At 42.9% G+C, this 22,078-nt stretch overlaps 1 protein-coding gene across 2 annotated transcripts in view; it reads right to left on the bottom strand.

The window, feature by feature from the left end:
• rasa3 (RAS p21 protein activator 3) overlaps positions 1-21,803 on the bottom strand; it is a 43,556-nt gene extending 21,753 nt beyond the window's left edge. For both annotated transcript variants that reach the window (XM_031729595.2, XM_039609437.1), the window contains exons 1-4: positions 21,591-21,803; positions 6,394-6,511; positions 3,932-4,035; positions 272-366 (exon numbers count right to left, since the gene is read on the bottom strand). In XM_031729595.2, coding sequence (XP_031585455.1) covers positions 272-366; positions 3,932-4,035; positions 6,394-6,511; positions 21,591-21,645 — 372 coding nt within the window. In that variant the 5' untranslated portion in view covers positions 21,646-21,803. The remainder of the gene's footprint in view (positions 1-271; positions 367-3,931; positions 4,036-6,393; positions 6,512-21,590) is intronic.
• Between the last annotated feature and the right edge of the window lie 275 nt (positions 21,804-22,078).

Genomic DNA, 22,078 nt, shown 5'->3' on the forward strand with positions numbered 1-22,078 from the left:
AAATGCTATTATAAGACTGACCCAAATAAAGGTTTTCTCTTACCAGCGATGATTTATGGTTTAGGTTTGATTTAATGTTGACTATCCTGACGTTCAAAGTATTTAATGCCAGCTTTTGATTTTAACTGTACACAGTTTTAGGGGAGATATAAAAAGCCTTTAGCTCTGTAGAAAAAAACAACAACTAGAGATTGTACAAAAAGAGAGGAAGAGATGAAAAGTGCACGCTTAGTTTTGTTATAAAAGTACGTCTGCGTGTCTTTGTACTGACCTGCACCTCTGAGTCAGCGCTGACAGGTTGTAGCTGGAACCAGGTGTCTTTCCCGTGATATTTCTGCAGGTCCTCTTTCTTCACAGCAACCTTGCCTACGCACATGTTAGCACACAAAGATAAATGAGCTGAAAAACACAACTCACTTCATGCATCCCAAAAAGCCTGTGTACTTCAGTGTGACGTAGATTGTGAATGCTTGACAAACTCTTACACAAATACTTACATGTCTACTCATGTACTGTAAAACCACATGCCAATTGCTTTTTAATGCACACAGTCACCTGGCACAGAAATATAACAACGTGCACTTCGGTAGCCTGGAAATGACCCCTGTCATTTCTTTTCTGAAATCAGTCAGAGTAGGGGTTTGCAACACCCACAAACATTAACACACATACCCACACACACGCACATTTTTCCATTTGTGTGTGTGGTACTTGAGACCTCACACACACCCACGCTGCACATCCAAACCCACCAGTACACACTGACACACCCAATGACAGAAACATCCGCCCACACAAACAAACACACAGCTTTGACACGTATTTGTAGCCAAAACATTGTTCCGCGATAAAGCAGTCATACCCACTATGCAGATACACATATACATATATGATGGTATATATATATGCAGTTGTGGTCGCAAGTTTACATACAGAATTTGTGGGCATGAATGTTTCACGATAATTTGGGGGCTTTTAAGGATTTGTTTGAACTGTAATGATCATGTTTGACTTTAGCTGGTAGTTTGTCTTTGCTGGCAATAAAGGATTTGTTTGACAGCACTCATTGGATTGATCAATACTCAGAACAATGGAAATGTCCAAGGAACTCAGTGAAGATCTAAGGAGAACTGAAGATTTACACAAATTGGGAAGGTCTCTTGGAGTCATTTCCAAACAAGTGCAAATTCCAAGAACATCAGTTCAACAACTGAATGTCAGTACAAGTTATTCTGATGTGTCGCCACAAAATTCAAACTGCCAACCTCACATGAGAAGAAATTTGTTAGTATCTTTTGGAGCAACCCAGGAACCACCAAGGCTCAAGGCTGACATGAATTGGAAACGTCTGGAACACCAGTGAAGTGAGGTTTATATTGCCATGAACTGAGAGGTTGCCAACCAAGAAAATTTACTAAAATCTGCCCACGTGGACAAACCAAATTTCTTCTTGAGAAAAGATTTATGGTCAGGCGAGACAAAGATTACACTGTTTAGCCACAATAGCAAGAGGCATGTTTGGAGTAGTAAAGGTGAACACTGTACCAGCTGTCAAGCATGGTGGTGGTAGCATTATACTCTGGTGCTGTTTAGCTGCCAGTGGTACTAGAACACTGGACAAAGGTAATAAATTAATGAAGAAGAAAATCTATCTCCAAATTCTTCATCTCAAATTAACAGCTTAACGGCTGAAACATTAACACAAGTGGGTTTTCCAACAGGACGATGATTCCAAACACACATTAAAACTGGTTTTGGAATGACCTTCCAAAAGCCCGACCTCAACCCTATTAAAAATTTGTGGACTGTGCTTCAAAGCTGTGTTCATGCCAAAAACAAAAAAACAAAAAAAACAAAACAGCCAATTTGAATGAACTCTACTAATTCTGCCAAGAAGAGCGTTTAAATATGCAACCACACTTATACCAGGCTACCAAAAGTGTCTGGTTGAGGTGCAACTTGTTAAGGGACATATAAACAAATATTAGGAAGGGTCTGTGTACAACTTTGAGCTTGTATGCAAGCTCTTGACACAGTGTTGACTAGAGAAAATCCAAAATAAATTCAAACTTGTGCTCCCAATTATTGTTTTTTTTAATGATGTATCCTGTACAATCATTACACCTTGGAAAAAGATCAGTTCAAAGAAATTATTAAACCCCCAAATTGCCATTATATTCATGCCTATGATGAGTGCATGTTAACTTCTGACCACAACTGTAGATTTTTTCCCACTTACAATAGCAGCAGTAGAGTTAGTAGTTAGTAGCAAAAGAGTACCCATGTTCTTACTACATCCAGCACCCAAAATGCTATTGCACACACATAAGACACAATCTCTATCTCTATCTCTATCTCTCGTTTTACAGGATTACTTTATGGTCTTTGTTCCAGAACATGCTGATTTATAGAATAAGACAAGCTCCTCATCGTGGTCGTGTGCACGAATGAATTAAAAGTCAGAAACAAATGCAAACGAATCAAAACGTGGATATGAATGGTCTCTTGTGAGCGTGCAATAAAAGCACAAAGTTATCAGAAAGCAATAAGGGTGTAACAGCTTTGAAACTGAGACAAATCCACATTATGTAAACATCTACAGCTCATGACGCAGTTCCGCTTCCCCTTTTCTGACATCCTGTTTGTCTTGTAATAACATGCTAATTAGCCATGTGGCGCTGATAGGTAATAGCTGGTTAAAGAATGTTCCTCAGGTGAAAGCTGTGATGTCTATAGATCCTTCAGATTATGAGTTATCTGTCCCTCCCTCTTTTTCCTCATTCTTCCTGATGAAGTCTGTCTTCCATCAAATTGTGAAAGCAACAATATCTCTCTTTCTCAAACTGAATCACCAAAGGTGGCTATTAAACTACTGAGATTCCATAAAACATTAAGCTCACCAGACTATATTGTGCAACAAGACAAAAAGAAATCCAAACAATGTTGTTTTTGGGCAGAAAAAAATAACATTTTAACAAGGAAATAATGCATCCTTAGCTGCTGCTGTAATTTATGGTGTTTGACAAGGTGTCCCGACCCAGAACAGAGAGTTCCTGGATCATGGGAAAAACATCAATGAAACATCAGTAAGTCTGTACGTTGCCATGGAGACAGACACTGGTACCTATTGATGGTTCGGTAGAAATAAGTATGAGAGACCAGTCGCCCACGATTGCAAATCAAAACACAGGAAGTGAAGCGCGGTTGAGTCTGCGGTAGGTGCTGTACTGGATCAGTGGGAGGGATGCTCTTGTTCCAGTCTGACTGGCTGTTTCCCTTTCACTTAACAGCTGATGTGCTGAGCATGGAAAAAGGTTAAGTCAGCTAAATGTCAGCTGTGACCTTCACTAAGGTGCTGCTTTTGATTTTACACCCACAGCACAAATGAATGGTTTCACCAGGTGCGTGTATCCACCTAAACGAACTCCCTTGCAAAAAGAATAATGACACCACCGCCATGCTTGCATCGTTCTGCATTATGCTCTCATGCAGCTGTTTTTGTTTATTTAAACCTGTAGAAATCATGAGTTGTGATTCTGTCACTTATCTTGCTCTGCCTGCCTACGATGGAAGCGTCTAGTCAGATAGAGCTAACAACTTAACATCCAATCACAGCACAATGGGTAAAAACAGTGGGAGGTTTGAGTAAGAACAATAAAAACCTGTGGTGAGTATATTTACCACGGTCCCCCACGCAACATATAACTTGTTTGTCTGTGTTTACACATATGCACTGAGCTGCTGCACTGAGGTTTGTCTCAGCATGCCTTCTCTGGGATCGAGTACAGAGAGCTCAACAGTTGAAGCAAAGGGTGGGTGGGTGGGGTGGGTTTCACACGACAGAATTTCGCCTTGGTTTCAGAATCGTTACGCCCGCAGCGAGAGGTGAAACGGTGAGTTTTTTTATCGAGAGGAGCAGTTGCCTACTCACCGATACTGGAGTCCCTTCTGAAGACATCCCTGTCGAAAATGTAAAAGGAGAGGTGCCTGAAGCTACGCGGGATCTCGCAGTAGAAGTCCTCCCCGTAGAACGGACTGCAGGAGAGAAGAGAGGAACTGTGATCAGTCTGATAAAGCAAGCTGCACAACTAACACAGATGGCGAGATTCTTAAAGTTGAGAGAAGAAATTCAGGTCACATGTCTGCAACATGTTGTGGACAAAGAGATATAGCAAAATGCAGATTCAAGTCACGAATGCAATGAAAGGTTTTGGAATTATTCAAAGAAAAAATGATCGGATCTTTCATTATCATGAGAGACTATTGGTTTAGATAGAGAAGTCATACTGAGAAAGACAGTGTGCAAGTTTTCCTTGGTATGGTGAATGCAGTGGGTTTCAGTACCAGTGTACCCCTTTACAACCGATTGTGAACCATGCTATTTAAGTGATGCTGCATTATCTTCGACACCAAATAAATGCCTTATAATTTATTTATTTCATCTTTGTCTGGAAACAGCGTCAAATTTTCAAGTAATACTCTTACTTCTATAGCAGTATTTCAATGCAAAGTATTCTATGAAACACAAGCTGTCATGTTTGGAAAGTAACAACATGAGCTAATCGATGGACTGGTTGGTTAATCTGCAAACTATTCCCGCCTCCAAAGTATTTTTCAGTGTTGTCTGAACAGGTGTGTCTTAGTTGGGGTAAGGTAAGTGTGCATTCCCCTCTGTGTAAACATCACAACCACATTTTTTTTTCCTTTCCTTGTTCAGCAGTGATTGATTTTGTCAATGAATCACACGAGACAATGAAAATAAAGCCCTCTTGGGCTAAGTACATTTTGACTCAATCGATTTCGTCTCAGCTTTCCCTCAAGTGTGAGCAACAGCGCAGATATCATAAAGTGAAAATAATAGTAGTTTATTGAGTAGTTTATTGATCTGAGGAACACCGGTTTAGTCTGTTTAGATGGCTCATTTTCTCCCTTGGCGTTGGTTGTATGTGAAGATGTGACCACCGTAATCCCACTCAAATGGTCTCAGTCTGATGCCAAAAAATACAAATATTAGGACATCTTTCCTGTATTTGATCTTGTTCTACTGCCCTAGATGCATCTGGCCAATAAGCAGACCTGTTTTCACATGGTGTGTAGTGACGCGTTTCGGTTGGCTTGGAGTTTTTACTGCGTGAACAGAAACCAAACCACAGGAAAAAGCTACAGGTTACAAACTCATCCACTGGTTGAGACCAGAACAAACTATAGGTCATATATACGTCAAAACATCTTTAGGCTGTACTGAGGTTTTGCAGACATGTGACCACTAACCACATGTAACCATGTAAACGTCTGATATTTTAGATATGTAACAGTCATTGTGACAGTGTAGGTAGGTTTAAGCTAATAAGTCACACAGGTCTGGAGACTGGTCTGCAACCAGCAACAACTGTAACTAGGGACAAATGGTTATTTCCTGAACGGCTGACTTAAAACTTTTTGTGATTTCTTTCTGTTGTTACGAACTTGTATTTTCATGTGTTTGTTCTGGGCAGGTAATATCTGTTTATGTTAATTCAGCTGTGCCAGGGCTCTGCTCCGATTGGTGCGTGGATACACCGCCCCGACGTGACTGGTTCCAGCTGGAGGACCCGCCCATTAAAAGGAGGCTGGAGTGCTACGGCTGGAGAGGTCCTCGCGTTTCTCCTCATTACCCAGCAGTGTAACTGTGGCAGCCGCTGGCTGCAGTGCGGCTTGAAAGTGTTGGAAGTGGAGTGGGTAGGGGTGAGCTGCCGTTTCTTTTGATCACCCATTTTTCTCCTGGTTTGAATTAGTTAAGGAGGTCAGACTCTGTCTTTATTTTTGACTTTGTTTTGGTAAGGTCAGGGGTGCGGGATTTGTGTAGATTTGTTTTGTTTATTATTTTGGCCTTGGCTCACCCTGAAGTGTTGACACTCCCGTTCTGTTGTTCCTCTTCTTTTTTCCACTTTGTAAATAAATCACAATATAACGAACGGATTTGTTTCCTGTGGCTGCTTGGGTCTTGGGGGGGAAGCGAGTGCCTCACTCATGTTATTGCCTGGCCCTAGACAGGTCGTAACACTGTGATGGACACTGCACAGCTACTCTCGGAGCTGTAGTGAAACTGTGCAGCAAACCGGAAATGGAGGAGGTTCGCCTTCAAAATAAAAGTTGTGCCTTTTAAAACATGTTGGCTTTGAACCATCTCCACTATGGTGGACACGCTGACATCAGGTGAGACACCTCAATCGCTTTCCCTTTCCAGCTGCCATTTTTAACACTCTGGTGCTTCTTTTTGTTTAAATTCATGATCAGCTTTGCCTTTAGGTATTATTTAAATGTCACAACTGCATATTTCTGTAACTACACACCAAAAAGTTAAGAAGCAAAGTTAAAAAGACAGAAGTAGAAAATGGACAGCTGGGCTTGTACCAAAGCGACTTCTCCACAATCTTGGTCCTGAAGACTTCCTCTTGGTCCAGGTTGACTGTGCAGTAACAGTCCCTCATCTTGTTTGGCCCCGGGTACGGAGGGATGTTTTTTGCTTCTCCTGCACAATGAAAAGAACAAAGGAGGCATATTAAGTAGGAAAAAAACAATGTGTTTATTCAGGCTACAGGTCATTATTTATTAAAGAACTAGGAAAGCATTAAAAAAAAACCTTATGTAAAGTTTGTTGTTTTAGAGATGAGTGTATGAAGGAGGGAGGAGGGGTCCTGAGCTGGTACAGTGTCCCAACGCGCACTCTCATTGTCATTACCTAACCACATCCGACACCATGTATAATGAGCTTAGCTCTGCCAGGGCGGCTGTTTTTATGTGCAGATATATAAAACCGTGGCCTCAGAAAACAAAGCGCGACACGTGAACGCCGTGTCTGTGTCTGTGATGTCACATCTGTGAATGAAAGAATCTGCGTGGGACACTTCCTGTATGTCAAACATGTGTGTCAGCACTCCCTTTAACAAAAATGTGATCCAGCCACCCACCGAGACACACAAACACACAAACCGGAGAGGTGGTATTCCGGTCCCGCAGGGCCAATTTATTCTCATTTATGAAGACGTGCATCCACTTTAGCCATTACCCTCTTTACCCTGGGGGGGGACTCACAGTGTTAACCATCATTGTGAACGTCTGCTTGAGTAACGCTCCATTGTCTGTGTGGTTGTCTGACTCTGCTAGCATACGCTGCTCTGTTATTTCTGGCTTTAAAACGTCTTCACAGTAAGAAGCGTGAGTTTAAAGGGCGGGTGATGCTATTTGATAAATTGACACTTTCTCTTTAAGACAGTAGTTCTCTTTATCCACATTTCTGCCTTTTACATTACCTTACCTCATATTTAGCATGTCTCCTTATGTTTTTATCCTTTAAAGAGGATCCTATTAAAGATTTCTAGAGCCCCAATGAGGAACTCCTCCATCATCCTGCGTCACTTTGTATTTATCTTGGGAGTGAATCCACACGTTAGGAACCACTGCCCTATCATATGATACATAACAATATAAACTTTGATTACTGTTACTGCACCAGGAAACACATCAGAGATACTAAGCCAGAAATCTCCACTGCCGGGTTTCCGACCCTGCGGCTGACCCTAGGGGGGGAGGGGAGAGAAAGTTGACATTTGACACCAAGTAGCCAGGCGTGAAACTGCAAAGCAGACGGCTATCTTCAAATTATTTTTCCTGTTTGTCAGTATGGCTGCATATTAATGCAGCAGCCCCACTAGAGTTCCACTCAATCAGCCCTACCATAAATACTAAAACATTATAATTCCCCTGCTGGCATTATACAATCAAGACTTCCCGAGAACCACATCTTATCACAGAACCAGGAAGGTGGGGGAAGATGTTCCACATTTCCTTCAACGAATCCCAAATTCAAAACAATCAGTCGAATCAATGATTTGCTGACGATGCAAAACACAAGACGTGTCCTTTGAGCGTTTTCACAATGCGCTGTTGTTACTCCCACTCGTTTTTTGTAAAACAGATAGCAGGCAAGCAGCCAGCTGCAAGCAAGATACGATCTGGTGCCTCCACCTTCAGTCCGTGACGCTGGATAAACCTTAAACCCTCGCTGAGACAAACAAAGACGGTGAAGTGCACCCTGTGGGGTCTGTAATACGACACGGTGTTATGACTGCTTCTCTGGAGGCTAATTCGTGCACTGCGTGAATCATTACTCAACAATTCACAATGACAACATTCATTCACAAATTAAGACGACACCTGAGCTCTGGAACAGGACACACGCGGCACCGCTTTGACGTGTTGATGCAAACTATACAGCTCCATCTGCGTTTCAAGATGATGTAACCGCCTCTTATCTCTGTCTTTATCCCTTTACTTCCTACTGTTATTAGCGCTCCCTTGCTTCTGCAGCTCTCATTTATTTTCTCATATTTACTTTACCTCCGTCCCGTAATCCTCCTCATTCACCCCGAGCACCCGAATTCCCTCTAATCTCCATTTTCCACCCGCTTTCACGAACTGCAAGATTGCAGATTGCACTCATCCTGGTGACCAGAAACATCATGGGATTACCACAGCGTTCCCAGTGAGAGTGCTTAATGCGTGCAAGTGTGTTTAATGGCTCAACTTAGTAAAAACAAAAACAAAACCAGCGCAGATTAAATGTATTTAAAAAAAACTCAGTCTTCAGATAGTTCAAGAGGTCAAAAATTTCAAATCATGAGGTCTTACAAGTAGCTTTTAGGCTCATTACTCAATTCTTAAAAAGTTATTTATAAATGATAAAGGTATGAATTTGCATTATAATTACAACTTGTTACTATTTATTAGATTATATAAGGCTAGAATGCTCCCCCGCCCCCCCCCCTCAAAAATGTAGTATTAATGTGAGAATAGACGTGTAAAGACATTTTGATGAAACAGGGTAACATATTTTTAAACAGGGGAAAGTCTCATTTTTATTTTTAAGTTCCCACAATAACCGACAGGATGTGCGAAATTATTTTGGTGACACTACTCTGCCCAAATTGCATGTTTTTGCAGTATCTCAGTGTTGCACTTTGTAAACAGACTGTGCAAAGTCATCTAACAGCGCCTCTTTCCAGCGCTAGACAGTGGGTAACAACTTTTAATCAAAATGATGCAGTAAGTGGAGAACTGAAATCGTCCCACAGCAGCTAAACCAGCAAAGATATTTCATCCACTTTCAACTATTTCTGGTTATTCTGGACAGAAACCAGCTGCTGACACCTCTTGAATCTGATTGCGGGTTAAAGGATTGAAATGATGGTTTGAAGCTATATGTAATATGTGGACTGTGTCTGTAGACAATCTGGCAACATTAGACAAAAACACAAAACTTAATCATTTGTGCGTTCAAAATAGAAACAGCATAATGGGCGTGTTGACACCTATGAGTTCAACATAAAGAATATAGTTCTACGACTGCCAATGTGTCGTATCTCCTGCACATACTGAGGTCAGGTGATTGTTGTAGCCTCTAAACGCAGCTGTTGTGATTTGGCGCTATATAACTAAAACTAAATTGAACTGAATTTAATTAAATGAAGGCAAGGTGAAAGTGTTCCTCAGACAGCCATCTGAAGCTGGCACCAAAAGTGAGTTAATAATATTTTAGAGTGAAAACACACATCTTTTTAGGTTGGTACAAAAAACTGTTTTTGACGCACTTTAGCTAGCTAGCTTGCTAAGCTTACTAGCTTCACTTTAGTAATACTCCAATGAAAGTTGGAGCCAGCCTAAAGTGGTGATTCTAGGATTTGCAAGCTTGGCTACCTGCACATTGGCTTCATTTTCCAGACTCAGATTCATTGATAGCGCATACACATTCCCGAGGAGCGGCCTGTCACATTAAACATGATACAACCACCAGTCGCTAGGAAAAAAGCGTCCACTCCCGGACTGGTTAGCGAGTGACTGCTGAGTCACAATGAGAGTGGTCACTAGCAGATTGTCACAGTCACCCATAGTTTATATGAAGATGCTGGCTTGTCTGCAAACGCTCACTAACTACTAGCCAAGCAGTAGCATAATTTGAAAAACTGTGTTGCAAACCTGAAACTGAGAAGATCTTAATTCAAAGTAAAAAGGTATGCCTCGAGGCAAAATCCAACATGCTTCAAAAGGCACAACTTCTACTTTGAAGGTGAACTGGCGGTTTCACTACAGTTCTGAGTCTTGGCTCATTCATTGTCTTCCATGAAAACCACAGGCAACCACGACAATCCACTAGTGAACAAAGCAATCTGAGGTTTTCCCCAACAGGAAATACACATTTTTACCCAGCACCCTGTGGTTGGCAGGGTACAACGACCAGTCTCCAGGCCTCTGTGGCAGGAGCTTGAGCAATCGACTTCAGAGCAACTTCCTTCAACCTCCAGCAAACACTCCCCAACTGTTTGTCAGATGGTTGCAAACCAGTCTCTGTCCCTTTGTGGCACCAGCCACAAAGGGACAGAGTTGTATCACTTGATTCTACGCTGTCACACACATATAATGTCCAAACATAGCATCTCATGATTAGGGATGGGTATTGTTTAGGTTTTATCCGATACCAGTACCAAACCGATACTTTTGAAAAGGTGCCGGTGCTTAAACGGTGCTCGAACCGGTGCTTAAAGAATGAAGAACACAAACTTTGTCCAAAAGCCTTTCATGTTTAGCTGTTTTTTTGTAAAAAGATAACAATGTTAGCCTTTTCTGCAGCTATAGGGCATATATGGTATCACTCTTGGCTGGAAGCAGTGCTTAAACAATGGAAAAAACACAAACTTTGTCCAAAAACCTCTCATGTTTAGCTGTTTCCCACTTTTTCTTTGGTCATTTTAGCCTTTTTGCCCAGGGTGAAGGGAGTATCTGCCATCAAACAAGAAGACAGCCGCATGCAACTACGACGGTGTTTGCTAGTTCAACTTACATGCATTCATTTAATAACGTGGTTAGCCTACTCAACGTAAATTACACACGAACAACATTAAGCTACTCACGCAGAGAAGAACGGCTACTGCTGCCATCATCATCCGTCATCATTTCTGGTACACTGGCAGGGCTAGGGGCCAGGACTCTACTCTTCGGGTTCTTGGGGGATGTTGCTAACTCCGGGTCCGAGGCAACCCACCCGCAGTAGATGTGCTCAGTGTGAGGTCTGGCAGCAAGCTATCAAATACGGTGCATTTCTCGGCTTTTAAAAAAAAGCTATGCATCGCCAGGTGTTTCATCAGATTCGAGGTGTTACCTCCTTTGCACAGTATCAGCTTAAAGCACTTGTTGCAGGCTGCTGAGCATGTTTTGCTGTGAAGTACAGCCAGACTTTTGACCGCTTCGCCTTGGGCATTCTTAATCTGTAGCTCTGCTCTAAAAGAACGTACGTACCTGGGCCCGCCTACTACGCTTGCAAAGGTAAAATGATTGGCTAGAATCCAAAGTGTATGACATCTCAGTAAAAAAAAAAGCACTGGTTACTACCGGTCTGGTTACTACCGTTTATGTCAGAACCGGTACCCATCCCTACTCATGATTAGCGGTCACTCGACTTCAACATCTCAATACCTAACACTGTGCAAGCAAGCAAACACACAACATCAGAATCAAGCTTGAAGAATCTTCTTGATTTCCCACCTTCTGCCTGGACTAGCTTGCATACTGAACAGCCTGAATAGACTGTGCTCGAGTGCCTGTAAGCACATCAGAATAGTTACTGCTTCCAGCTGCGTTACTGTGCAATTTACAAGCTAAAATAAAGGCAGCTACAATAAAGGATCACAGTGTTTCCATGCTGTGCTTTACTGAGGAACTAAATGAAACTGGCTGCTGCCTGAATGCGCAGAAAATGATCATATGCTCTATAAAGACGACATGATCTGTAGTAAATACGCCAAACCATCTGTCTTTACCATAATTAGAAGTAAAGTGTGACAGTTTCCTGTTCAGGAGAGGAAGAAGCGATGGACCGTTTTATTTATCTGGATGATGACCAGGAGATTTTGTCAGCCTGAGAGTGGAGCATACAAACTCCACTTTTAGATATTTGTGTGTATATGTTTGATGGCGAGTGAGTGAGCCTGTTACAAAAGAATAGATAAGCCTCTTCAGTAACCTGCCATTCATCATGTTAGATTAAAGACTTTATTATAAAACCAGAGTCTGTAATCCACCGCCTCAGCCTGCCTATCATTTTCTTCCTTTTATCCCTTTTCTCTTTTGGTCTGAAGCCTCCTTTGTTTGCGTTTTTATCAGTGCAGGACTTGTCTTTCACGCCTGCTTTCGTTTTCCCTTTCAAGATAAACTTTAACCTGATTTCACTTTCCCTACATCTCATACTGCTTCCTTTTTTTTCATCTGTTCATTTTTCAACTTCTCCAGAGCGGTGTGTGTGTGTGTGTGTGTGTGTGTGTGTGTGTGTTCTCTCGCGATTCATAATAAGCAGAAAATATGGAAAGAAAACCAACAACAACAGCAGTTTTTGTTTTCTTTTCATCAAGCATCACCGCAGCTGCCCTTGGAGAATATCCTGCCCCAGTATCTGAGCAAAACAAGCAAACACACACACACTTTGCACGTGTTTCTGTGTGCACGCAAAACAGGGGGAGGCACTGAGCTGAGATGACAGGAGAAGAGTGAACAGCCGAATGAGACACTTAAAAAGAAACCTTACATCCCTGCAGAGGAAAGAAAAAAAACACAAGGGAAGAAATGAGGAAACGGAAGCGGGCGAAGCCGACACGATGGATGCAGCGAATGTTCGGCTTTCTCCTTCTGCCGACCGGTTTCAGTCGGCCACGCTGTGGCGTACAGTTACAGACGCACCGCTCAGCTCGTTATTCTAATCCCCTCTGACACGAACACATTCGAGGATACACAGGCGCGAATGCTTTGAGTCGCCGTGGGCTCAAGTAGCAGGCCTGGGAAACGCAGGCTTTAAGAAAAGGGAGGGTGGGGGGGTGGAGGGTTGTTACTGAGAAAAATACAAGCAGTGTACTCAATCAAGGGGGAGAGACGAGGAAGACTGCAGAAAGAGAGAGAGGGGGAGAGAGAGAGAGAGAGAGAGAAGTCAGCCAGATAGAAAACTGGAGAGCGGTTAGCTTTGGAGAGAGCGACAACAGGAAATGAGATGAGGAGAAAGGAATTTCAACTGGATCCAAGGCGAAGTTTAAAAGCGGCGAACAACCCAGTTACCCCTGAGAGTGTGTGTGTGTGTGTGTGTGTGTGTAAGACGGAGAGAGACACCGTGAGAATGGAAAGGAGTGAAACTCATTTATATTATCCCTCTGTCTCCGCTCAGTTCCTTTGATGCTTCTAGATAGAGAGTCAAAACGAGAACTGAAACCAAACTGTAAGACATTACAGTCTTTTCTGACTAAACATAAAAACATTACGCCCGCCCACCCACACACACACACACACACACACACACACATACAGGCCTTTTTGGTGGATCTCCACAGCTGGCACTTTGTTCTTGCAGGAAATATTGCTTTATCATTGAAACCAGAAGCACAGCCCACATGTATTTTTAGCATCAGTTAATCTCCCGATCAAGTTTTTTAATATCTGATTAATAATTTGCCCTATAAAAATGCTCACTTTATGACTTTGCACTTTCAACGACAGAGGTTAAAGCAACAGTTGGGGGTGGGATAGTTCGGCAAAAACGAGGCCCGACACTTGGCACAGCGCAAGTCCAATGCTGACCGCGTCTTTCAAAGTTAACCTCAAACTGGTCCTGAGCTGTGAAGTCATTTTGCACACTGGGAGAATGACCTCATGTGATGTCCAGCAGCCTGAAAGTCCTATTCACGTGTGACAAAGAGAATAAGCAATCTTCTCTAAAACTGTATCTGTGCTTTAGCTATAACCGTCCAAGGTGAGCACTAATCAGTACGCCCAGTTCAGAGAATAAACACGGCCCAGGAGCAGATTACAGTGCAGTCAAAAATAAGCCACACAGTCAACAACAGATAGCCACAATTACCGCTGCGAACCTGCACCAGCGCATCCTGAAACCCACAATCAGTGAAAACCTGTTAACCTTTTAAGACGGCCGTTTCGTGCTCGTGCTTCCGCCCCACCAGTTTCTTTGCACTGCTGAAACCTCACCCACTCTGAGGTTTTTACAAAAAGAGGGGACTGTTATAAGTCAGCACTGCTGCAGAGAGATTTACTTTCATCTAAGCATGGAAATCACACTTGAAGAATCAGCTTCAGGTAGAGGAGGTTACAAGGGGTGTGGTAGATAAGAACGGCCACTTTTTAAGCCTACGTGGGCTGAGGGTTTCATGCAAAAGTTTCACTAAACCATATAACGGATCCACTTGTTTCACACTCGGCTCTAGCCACATATACGGCTCTGAATATGTCATTTTACATTAAAATACTATTCTCTGGGATATCGACGATGAATAACTCTCGGCTGGCCGTCTTTTGTCAACATCCAGTCATGGTTGAAAAATAACTCCTAAATTAAGGTTGAGCCACTGTTGAGGTCATGTCTCGACGTCACCTGGACATCCAGACTTTTAAGAAAAAAAGAAAAGTATTCTGCAAGAATGACTCGATTGCACGAACTGTTGGCGATTAGTGTAAATTGAACTGTCTGTCCATCGGATGACTGTACCACACTAGGAACTGCACTTCTTTAGGTTTGCAAAGACGCTTGGAGGTGCTTTCAAACGCACTGCAGCTTATCACACGCTGCCTCCCATGAAACCAGCTGAGCTGTCTTATCCTGAAGTTTCCACCCAACCACAACAGCTGCTGGAGGAGCATGTGGAGGAACAGCATGGAAAACAAAGGGAGTTTATGGTTAAAGGCTGCACACCACAGACTGTGTGATAAACCAGGATTCAGTTACTGATCAAACCCAATCTCTTTCTGCCGCCGCACAGAGCTAATGGTTACACAGATTCGTAAGTCTCAATGGAAAACTTGAGTGAAACAAAAATACACAACTACAAACATGCACACACACACACAACTGTGCAGGGACAGTTAGGCTTAAATTAAGCTCCGATCAGAGTCCTGGTGCGTTCATTCGTGATGTGGCCGCGGTGTCACGTTGGCGTGTAGCTGCTGCAGAGAGCTGCTTTCACTGCTCTTTATTTCCTTTACGTTCTGGTCAGTTTAACCTCAACTCTGCCTCCGGGCTTTTTATCCGTTCACATAATTCTTAGAAATCTCTGTGTTTGTTTTTATGACTTCTAGAAAAAAAGCAATTAAACGGTGTAAAACGAGCTCTTACCCTCCCACCCGTTATTTTTCCACACACGCAGACTCACAAACAGGCTTGGCAAACACAAAGATACGTTATCTTTTGCAAGCACAGGAAGGGAGAGCGAGTTGGGTGTACGTCCCCGCATGTGGCAAGTTGACATTGCCGGTGTTGCCAGAGGAGGAAAACGCTGTTGCAAAACCAGATTTAATCAGCGTGTGTGCAGACGCCTGCCACACAAGTTCAACTTCACATGAAAGTCGTGACAAGGGGACCAACGCAGTAACGTCTCCTGACACTCTGTGACACGGGAGTTTCTCTGTCTAATAAACGCTTTCACGCTTAAGTCACTGCTAGTTGGTAGAGATCTTCCAGTTCCACGAGGCATCTGAAGGACACGCGGGAGGAGCCGTGCTCTCCGGACCTCTATTTACCCGTGCTGACCCTGCATGCGGGGCCTACGGCAATACTTCCACATTATTCCCCGTTCTGTTTTCCCACATTACAAACCGGATTATTCCACCAGCCTAAAGCCACCTATACTGTCTGCATCTGAACAGGTCAACACACACGTTTACAGCCGCAAACTTTTTTCCAACACACCTCGCCTTCTAGGACAAAATGGCGGACTGTGCTTATGCAGTGTATTAAGCATCTACTGTAGATGAATATAATGTAATAACAGCACCAAACTGATCTTGTTACTTCCATTAAACTAAATCAGATTTCAACGCTGCACGCACATGAACTGTTTCTGACCCCTCCCTTCCTCACGCAGCCACCCGTCACTCTGCATCTCCTATTCAGTCTGGACAGAATGAAGTTTGGGAAACTCTGTTGGCCACCTGTCAAGAGAAAGGCAAGGCAAAGGGAGGGGAGGGACGCTCTGTCACTCCCAACCAAATTCTCCCTCCCAGCCTGAGCCTCTTGAATTCAGCCGCGCACTCCTGTTTCCTGGACCGCCACCGCTTTTTCTCCTCCAGACTCCGTGCAGTTCCTTTCACTATGTTTTTTTTTTTTTTCCCCCTTCTTCCAAAAATCACACTTGTATTGTTAAGGCGCCATTAAGCAGTAACACAACAGTGCTGTGCCAGCCAACGTGAAGCCTATGAAAACAGTTCAGGGTGCGCAGCTTATGCGGAGAACCAATTCCAGACCAAACCGGTGACTTGCACTATGGCACAATCAGCCAATGACCACACCGTGAAAGGGTTAAAACCAGGGATGTCAAACGTAAGGCCCGGGGGCCAGAATCGGCCCAGAAAAGACTCCAATCCAGGCTGCTGGACTGCTTTGGAAAATGTGAAGGAGGGCATAACTTTTACACTTTTACAGCTTCTCCGACTGATAAAGACCTCTCCCATGGCCATACTACACCAAAGTAATTAATTATTAGATAAACAGATAAATGACAGTGCAGTTCCTGTTATTTCACAGTGTACTTTAGAAATTTTACAATAGTACCGCAGTAAAAAAAAAAAAAAAACTTTTACACTTTTATTTCTTACAATTTAAGCCCAAAGGGGTCAAGCTGACAGATCACTTTTATTTATTTAAAAATGACATAGTGATATAACTGCACTTCTTTTTTTTTATTAATTATAAGAAAAAAGGGGTTAAATATACAGATAAACTGTACAGTGACAGAAAGGGGAGGCTCCCTGGTTCGGCCTACTTAAGATTAAAGTGGGCTGTAAAGTGGGTGCATTTGCAAACCATGCATCCTGTATGTGACCTAAATACTTACTGTAACCCCCAACAAGAATTTTTGTGTTTTGGTTCAGTGCTATTAGCAACGTCTTGGTGGTTTTCAGCTAATTCTATACACCCCATAACCCACCCAGCACTGATAAGCATGCAAATTAGTATTAGCTGATGAGTACAGGAAGCACCGAACAGCTGAGGAGACAGATATTTATCAGGTGATGGGAACCAGCTCCACATAACCGTTAATGACTGTTACGCATGACCCCAGGGTGTTGGTCAAGTAATCATCTTGTTGTGTTTTTATTGTCACCCTTGTTAACCTGCTCTCTCAATTGTCTGATTTATTCTTAGCCCTGATTGGCTGCTGAAGGGTCACCACATGAATAAAAACATCGCCAACCGGCGTCTCGGGCCCTCGTTCCTCCCGCCTCACCTCCATCAGCACCGGCTGTTTTTTTCTGCTGCTTTTACAGCTTTGTTTGTCAGCTATAGGTCGAGTTGGGAGTTACCGGCGGTACTGTTTTCAGTTTTGTTTGTTTAGGGGACCCATTGTGTGGTCACTTCACGGGTTTCTTCCTCTTTTGTTTGCTTCAGCCGGGACTCCCGGCCTCTTTTTTCTGTTTGTCCTTTAGGTCACTCCATTTTCATTATTAAAAGCTTACTGAATGTCAGCATGTTGTTGCATCTTACACGGCAGGTTCCTGTAAAACACACACTCAGGGAGAATTTTGGCAGTGCTCAAAAAAGGCCACAAAAAATCTACTGTCACACCTTTAAGGATTGTTATTCCATATTATCTTACAGAGTATATTTGTACAAGCTTCTTCCAATGCTTTACATATTGTGTAAATTGTCAACTGTTATTGGCTATGGTGATAACTTTCCCTGATTAAGCTGACAGAGTCAAATCAGTAGGTCGGTCCAATTGCACTGTGTAAAAACACAGCAAAAGTACAAACAAGCAAGAGGACGTCATGCCTGAGCCTCAACAACTTCAAGGTCTAACTGACCCATGGAGCGCATTCCTTTCTTAAAATAAATTTTCAATATTTCATATCGCAGTTCACTTCCATCTTTGGAGGCAGTGAGTTTACTTCTTCACCGCTTTTTTGCATTCTTACGTTCATTCAGCCCGATGTGCGCTGCCTGCATGTTAACGTCTTTGTTTCTGGGTCATGATGCATGGAACACATCAAAAAAAGGAAAACAAACAAAAACCCCACCGCTCTAGAGCGCCTCTAGTGTTTAAAAACTATACAAGTGACCTTTAAGTTTTGTGGGTCCGAGGGTGTGATGTCTTGACATGCCCGCAGCAAGGATTAAGATTATATTCTTAATTATTTCTTCAAAGGCATGCGCAGTAATTTGAGCCCAGATATTGTTTCAGTGTGTTTTGCACAGTGTTTGTCAGATTATGTTCCTAGCAGCAACAGAGAGGCCAAATGCACATATGTTGTTGTTAATTAGTGCAAAGTCCCAACTCCAGCTGTGCCACTGAGAGTTCCCATCTCTCCGAGCGCTGACACAGACACAGCCGCCGACAGACGGAGCGCAGCCTGCTCCTGTACGTGAGACACCACCTCTGTCCCTTTCTCCCTGCATCTCACTACATCTGCTTTGTATTAGCTTGTTGCCATGCAGGAAAAAACACAATTCTTTTGTAGTCTAGTCCAGCCAATCAGGAAGACATTTGGGGGCAGCTTCCTATTTCCTGCCTTTCCCCAGACAGTACGGACTCGGGCCCAGTAGCCCCGTTCAGTTTCCGACATTCGCGTGTTCCTCCAGGAAACTGAGACGAGTCATCACCTGGAACAGCGTTACAATAATAAGTCCTCTCTCCCCCGCTGCCTCTCGTCTTCAACTATGTGGCAAATTTTCAGCTCTGAGTCATCAGCAAAATGTCTTCTCACGCCAAAGGAGAAGACTTTGATGAAAACAATGTGATGCAAGCGTTACACAGAATTTACTGGGAGCAGAGCGCCATGGGAATCGTACTGATGGCAAGTATGACTGCTGCTAGGCAACAACACAGTATAAACTCCACTGTCATCACTGTTTGATGACACAGAAGAAAAAGGACGAAGGAAACATAGGGTCAGTGCTCGGAAGTGATGAAAACGCACAGTAAATGTTCCTCATGAGTGTCAGTAATCATGCTTTACTGGCAAAAGTTTACAGGGTAACACAGCTTCGCTTTAGATTACATATACTTTACACCTCCAATGGAATATATTTTGCAAGCAGATGTAATACAACTTCCAACTAATATTATTTTTATGTGTTCATTTCGGCTTTATTTTCTCAATTAAGGTTTAGAGAGCAGTTTGGCATATAAAATGCATGGGTAAATGGACCTCAACACATGTAAATCCATAATAAACACATTATATCTCAGAAAAACCGTGAAAAATATCCAGTAACTTGCAGTCCAGCAAGATGTCTTGCTCTGTCCAACAAACAGTCAAAAAACCTAGAGTGTAGCAAGTGTGTATCAATATCATCATCCGATATTTGCCTACGCAGCAGTGCTGACATTTACAAAAGTTTAAAAAAATTAGCCAGGAGAAACACCCTTCGACTAGGTTACCAGTGACAGCATGGTTTGTCCACCAGGGGGAGCTCTGCAACTTCCCTGTTAGGAACAATTGACTTTGGAATGCTACAAACAACAACCAGCTGATCTGAGGAGAGTCAGGCAAAGTTTAAATAGATAAACAAATAACTATACATAACAAAATCTAGAAGAATCTGTTTTTGCTTTGTGTCTGAAGAATAAAGAAAAATATCGGCCGATATATCAGGATATCGGATTTTTAAATCGCCAAATATCGGTATGTCTAAAAGAAAGCTCATATTGTACTGGCTTTATGAAACCAGCTAACAGTGAAATGCTGACTACACATTAATATTAATGCATAAGCAGTTCTTCAGTAATAAACTACAACATGTTTGTGTATGACACTCACAGCTGTCATGTGTCTGCATTTATTTTAAATACTGAAAGTACATTCAGGTCTGGACTCTAACTGGTAACAGTTTTCTTTTCTTGAAATAAAGGATATGAGTCCTTCACTTCTATTTTTTTCTTGCATGAGCTGTAAGCAGACGTATATCTAGGAAAGACATCTGTGACGGGAAGAGTTGCTCCAGTCATTCAGTTTTCCTGAACAGGAACTCAAAGCTGCTGGCCGGCTGAACACTCATTCAGAAAGTGCAGCAAACTAATGAGACCATAGTAATTTAAATATTCCAACTCTCCCTTGAGTCTGAACATAGTATCTCACTGGGAGTATTTCATAAACTTGACTCAGGTTCTTTCTCCAACTTTCTCCCGGCAACTCACCTGGAGGTAAGAAGCTTGAAAACAAAGCCTAACTTCAACTGAGAAGTTGACAACCGGAGTGTTTTGTGCTCAGAAATAGTGGCTGGCACACAGCTTGTATGTGTGTTTATTGTAAATTTTTATCCCCCCCACCCCTCCTTCATCCCTGTTCATCCCTTCTGTTGCATGTTTGGAGTCAAAACAAACTGGACAGCACAGACGGGATGAACTGGGTGCCAGATGTCAGTGAAAAGGACCCGTGATAACAGTTAGGGCACACAGAGGAAATGATTGTCTGCTCCCTGTGGTTTGATGTTAAAAAGGCAAACATGTGAACATGCTGTCAAACAGGTCAGACTGCTGCGGCATTTTGGACCACTTCCCCTCGCAAAACAAACGTCACAGTGTTCCCTCTGATGACACCTGAAACGTGCATTCAAAACTTGCTTTGCAAATCCAGTTTATTGTTTAAGTATTTTCCAAAGTTAGCAACAGTCCCACAGATTCATTAACAACAACAAAAAAAAGAGTATACATATAAGACTGTTTTGCACAAGCAATTAAAGAGTAATCAAAATGAAAGCATGAAAAGCTCTCAACAGTCCTGTTGTCATAGCCAGTATTATCAATTCTTGCGCTTGATATATGCGGGCTTACATGCAGTTACTACTATATTACAGTTAGACAATTGCATTAGGATACTGTCTTCTTCAATAAAGCACCCACTGCACGAGTCCTCATGGCTCCATTCACAAGATATGCATGCACCACATACCTCCTAGAAACCGGGGTTACCCACTGGAGACTAGCTACAATTCTAAATATAGAAATCTGGGCTAACAATCAATAGCTAGACAGTCATGCATAAAGCTTTTTGGAAGGGGGGCGAGTGCAGAGAAAGCAGGGATAAGGGGAGGAGGGGTGCAACAACATGACTGGCCGGCTGCAGCTTAGGCGAAATCAAGGCTTACTTTATCTGAGATACATAATACTATTATTATTATTAATAACAATAATAATAATAAAAACAGCTGGATGTTTGGTGTGCAGCCGCACAGCTTGCTTCTAATCGGTTCAAGTCCGCATGTGGAGACTTCTATCAAACGCACATGATCTGGGTCCAAATGCCAGCTGCCAAATTCCCACAATATCCCCCAAAGCTTTTGATCTCTGGAAATTTTCCGCCCTTAACATTTTCATTTTTGTAATTAGCGGTCCCGGTCTGTGCGCTGGGAGGAAAAAGCGTGTGATTTGAATTACAATACCAGGCTGAACAACACAGATCCGAGTCCCTACAGCCTCCAGCCCCTCACTGCCTGCCTGCTTCACCCGTGAATACGGGGCCATCCATTGAGGCGCTCAGGCTGGGGGTAGGGAATTTTTTTTTTCTCTTACCTATTTTTATTTTAACGCTCTGGAAAACCCGGAGACCTTCCTCTTCTACCGCCATGCTTTCGCCGTGGCACTTTCCTTTATGACGACTAAATGAAGACGGTCCTCCACGGTGGTCGGTTCTGGCCTCTCCAGCGCACGGATATTCCAGGGGTTTTGCACATCTATGCTCCCCAGACAGCGATCGCGCTCCGGCTGCTGGCTGGCTCAGCTCTAACAAGCGGACTCAACCTCAGACCAACAGCAGCAGCAGCAGCAGCGCTAGAGGGGGTGTGGTTTATACGGCTCCGCCCACTAGTATATGGAGGGTGAACAGTGCCGGGCGATCTAAGCGCAGCGGAAGCGGTTTCACCAGGACAACTGTGCTGTAAACAAAAGCTTTAAAGTTTATATGTAAAATAATATTAACAATAAATTTGAAACGGATATATTCCTTCTTTGGAATAAGGTCTGAAAGGAAAATATCACATTGCCTTGCATCACGTTAATCT

The sequence above is a fragment of the Oreochromis aureus genome, linkage group 1, assembly GCF_013358895.1.
Source record: "Oreochromis aureus strain Israel breed Guangdong linkage group 1, ZZ_aureus, whole genome shotgun sequence".
Taxonomy (NCBI): Eukaryota; Metazoa; Chordata; class Actinopteri; order Cichliformes; family Cichlidae; genus Oreochromis; species Oreochromis aureus.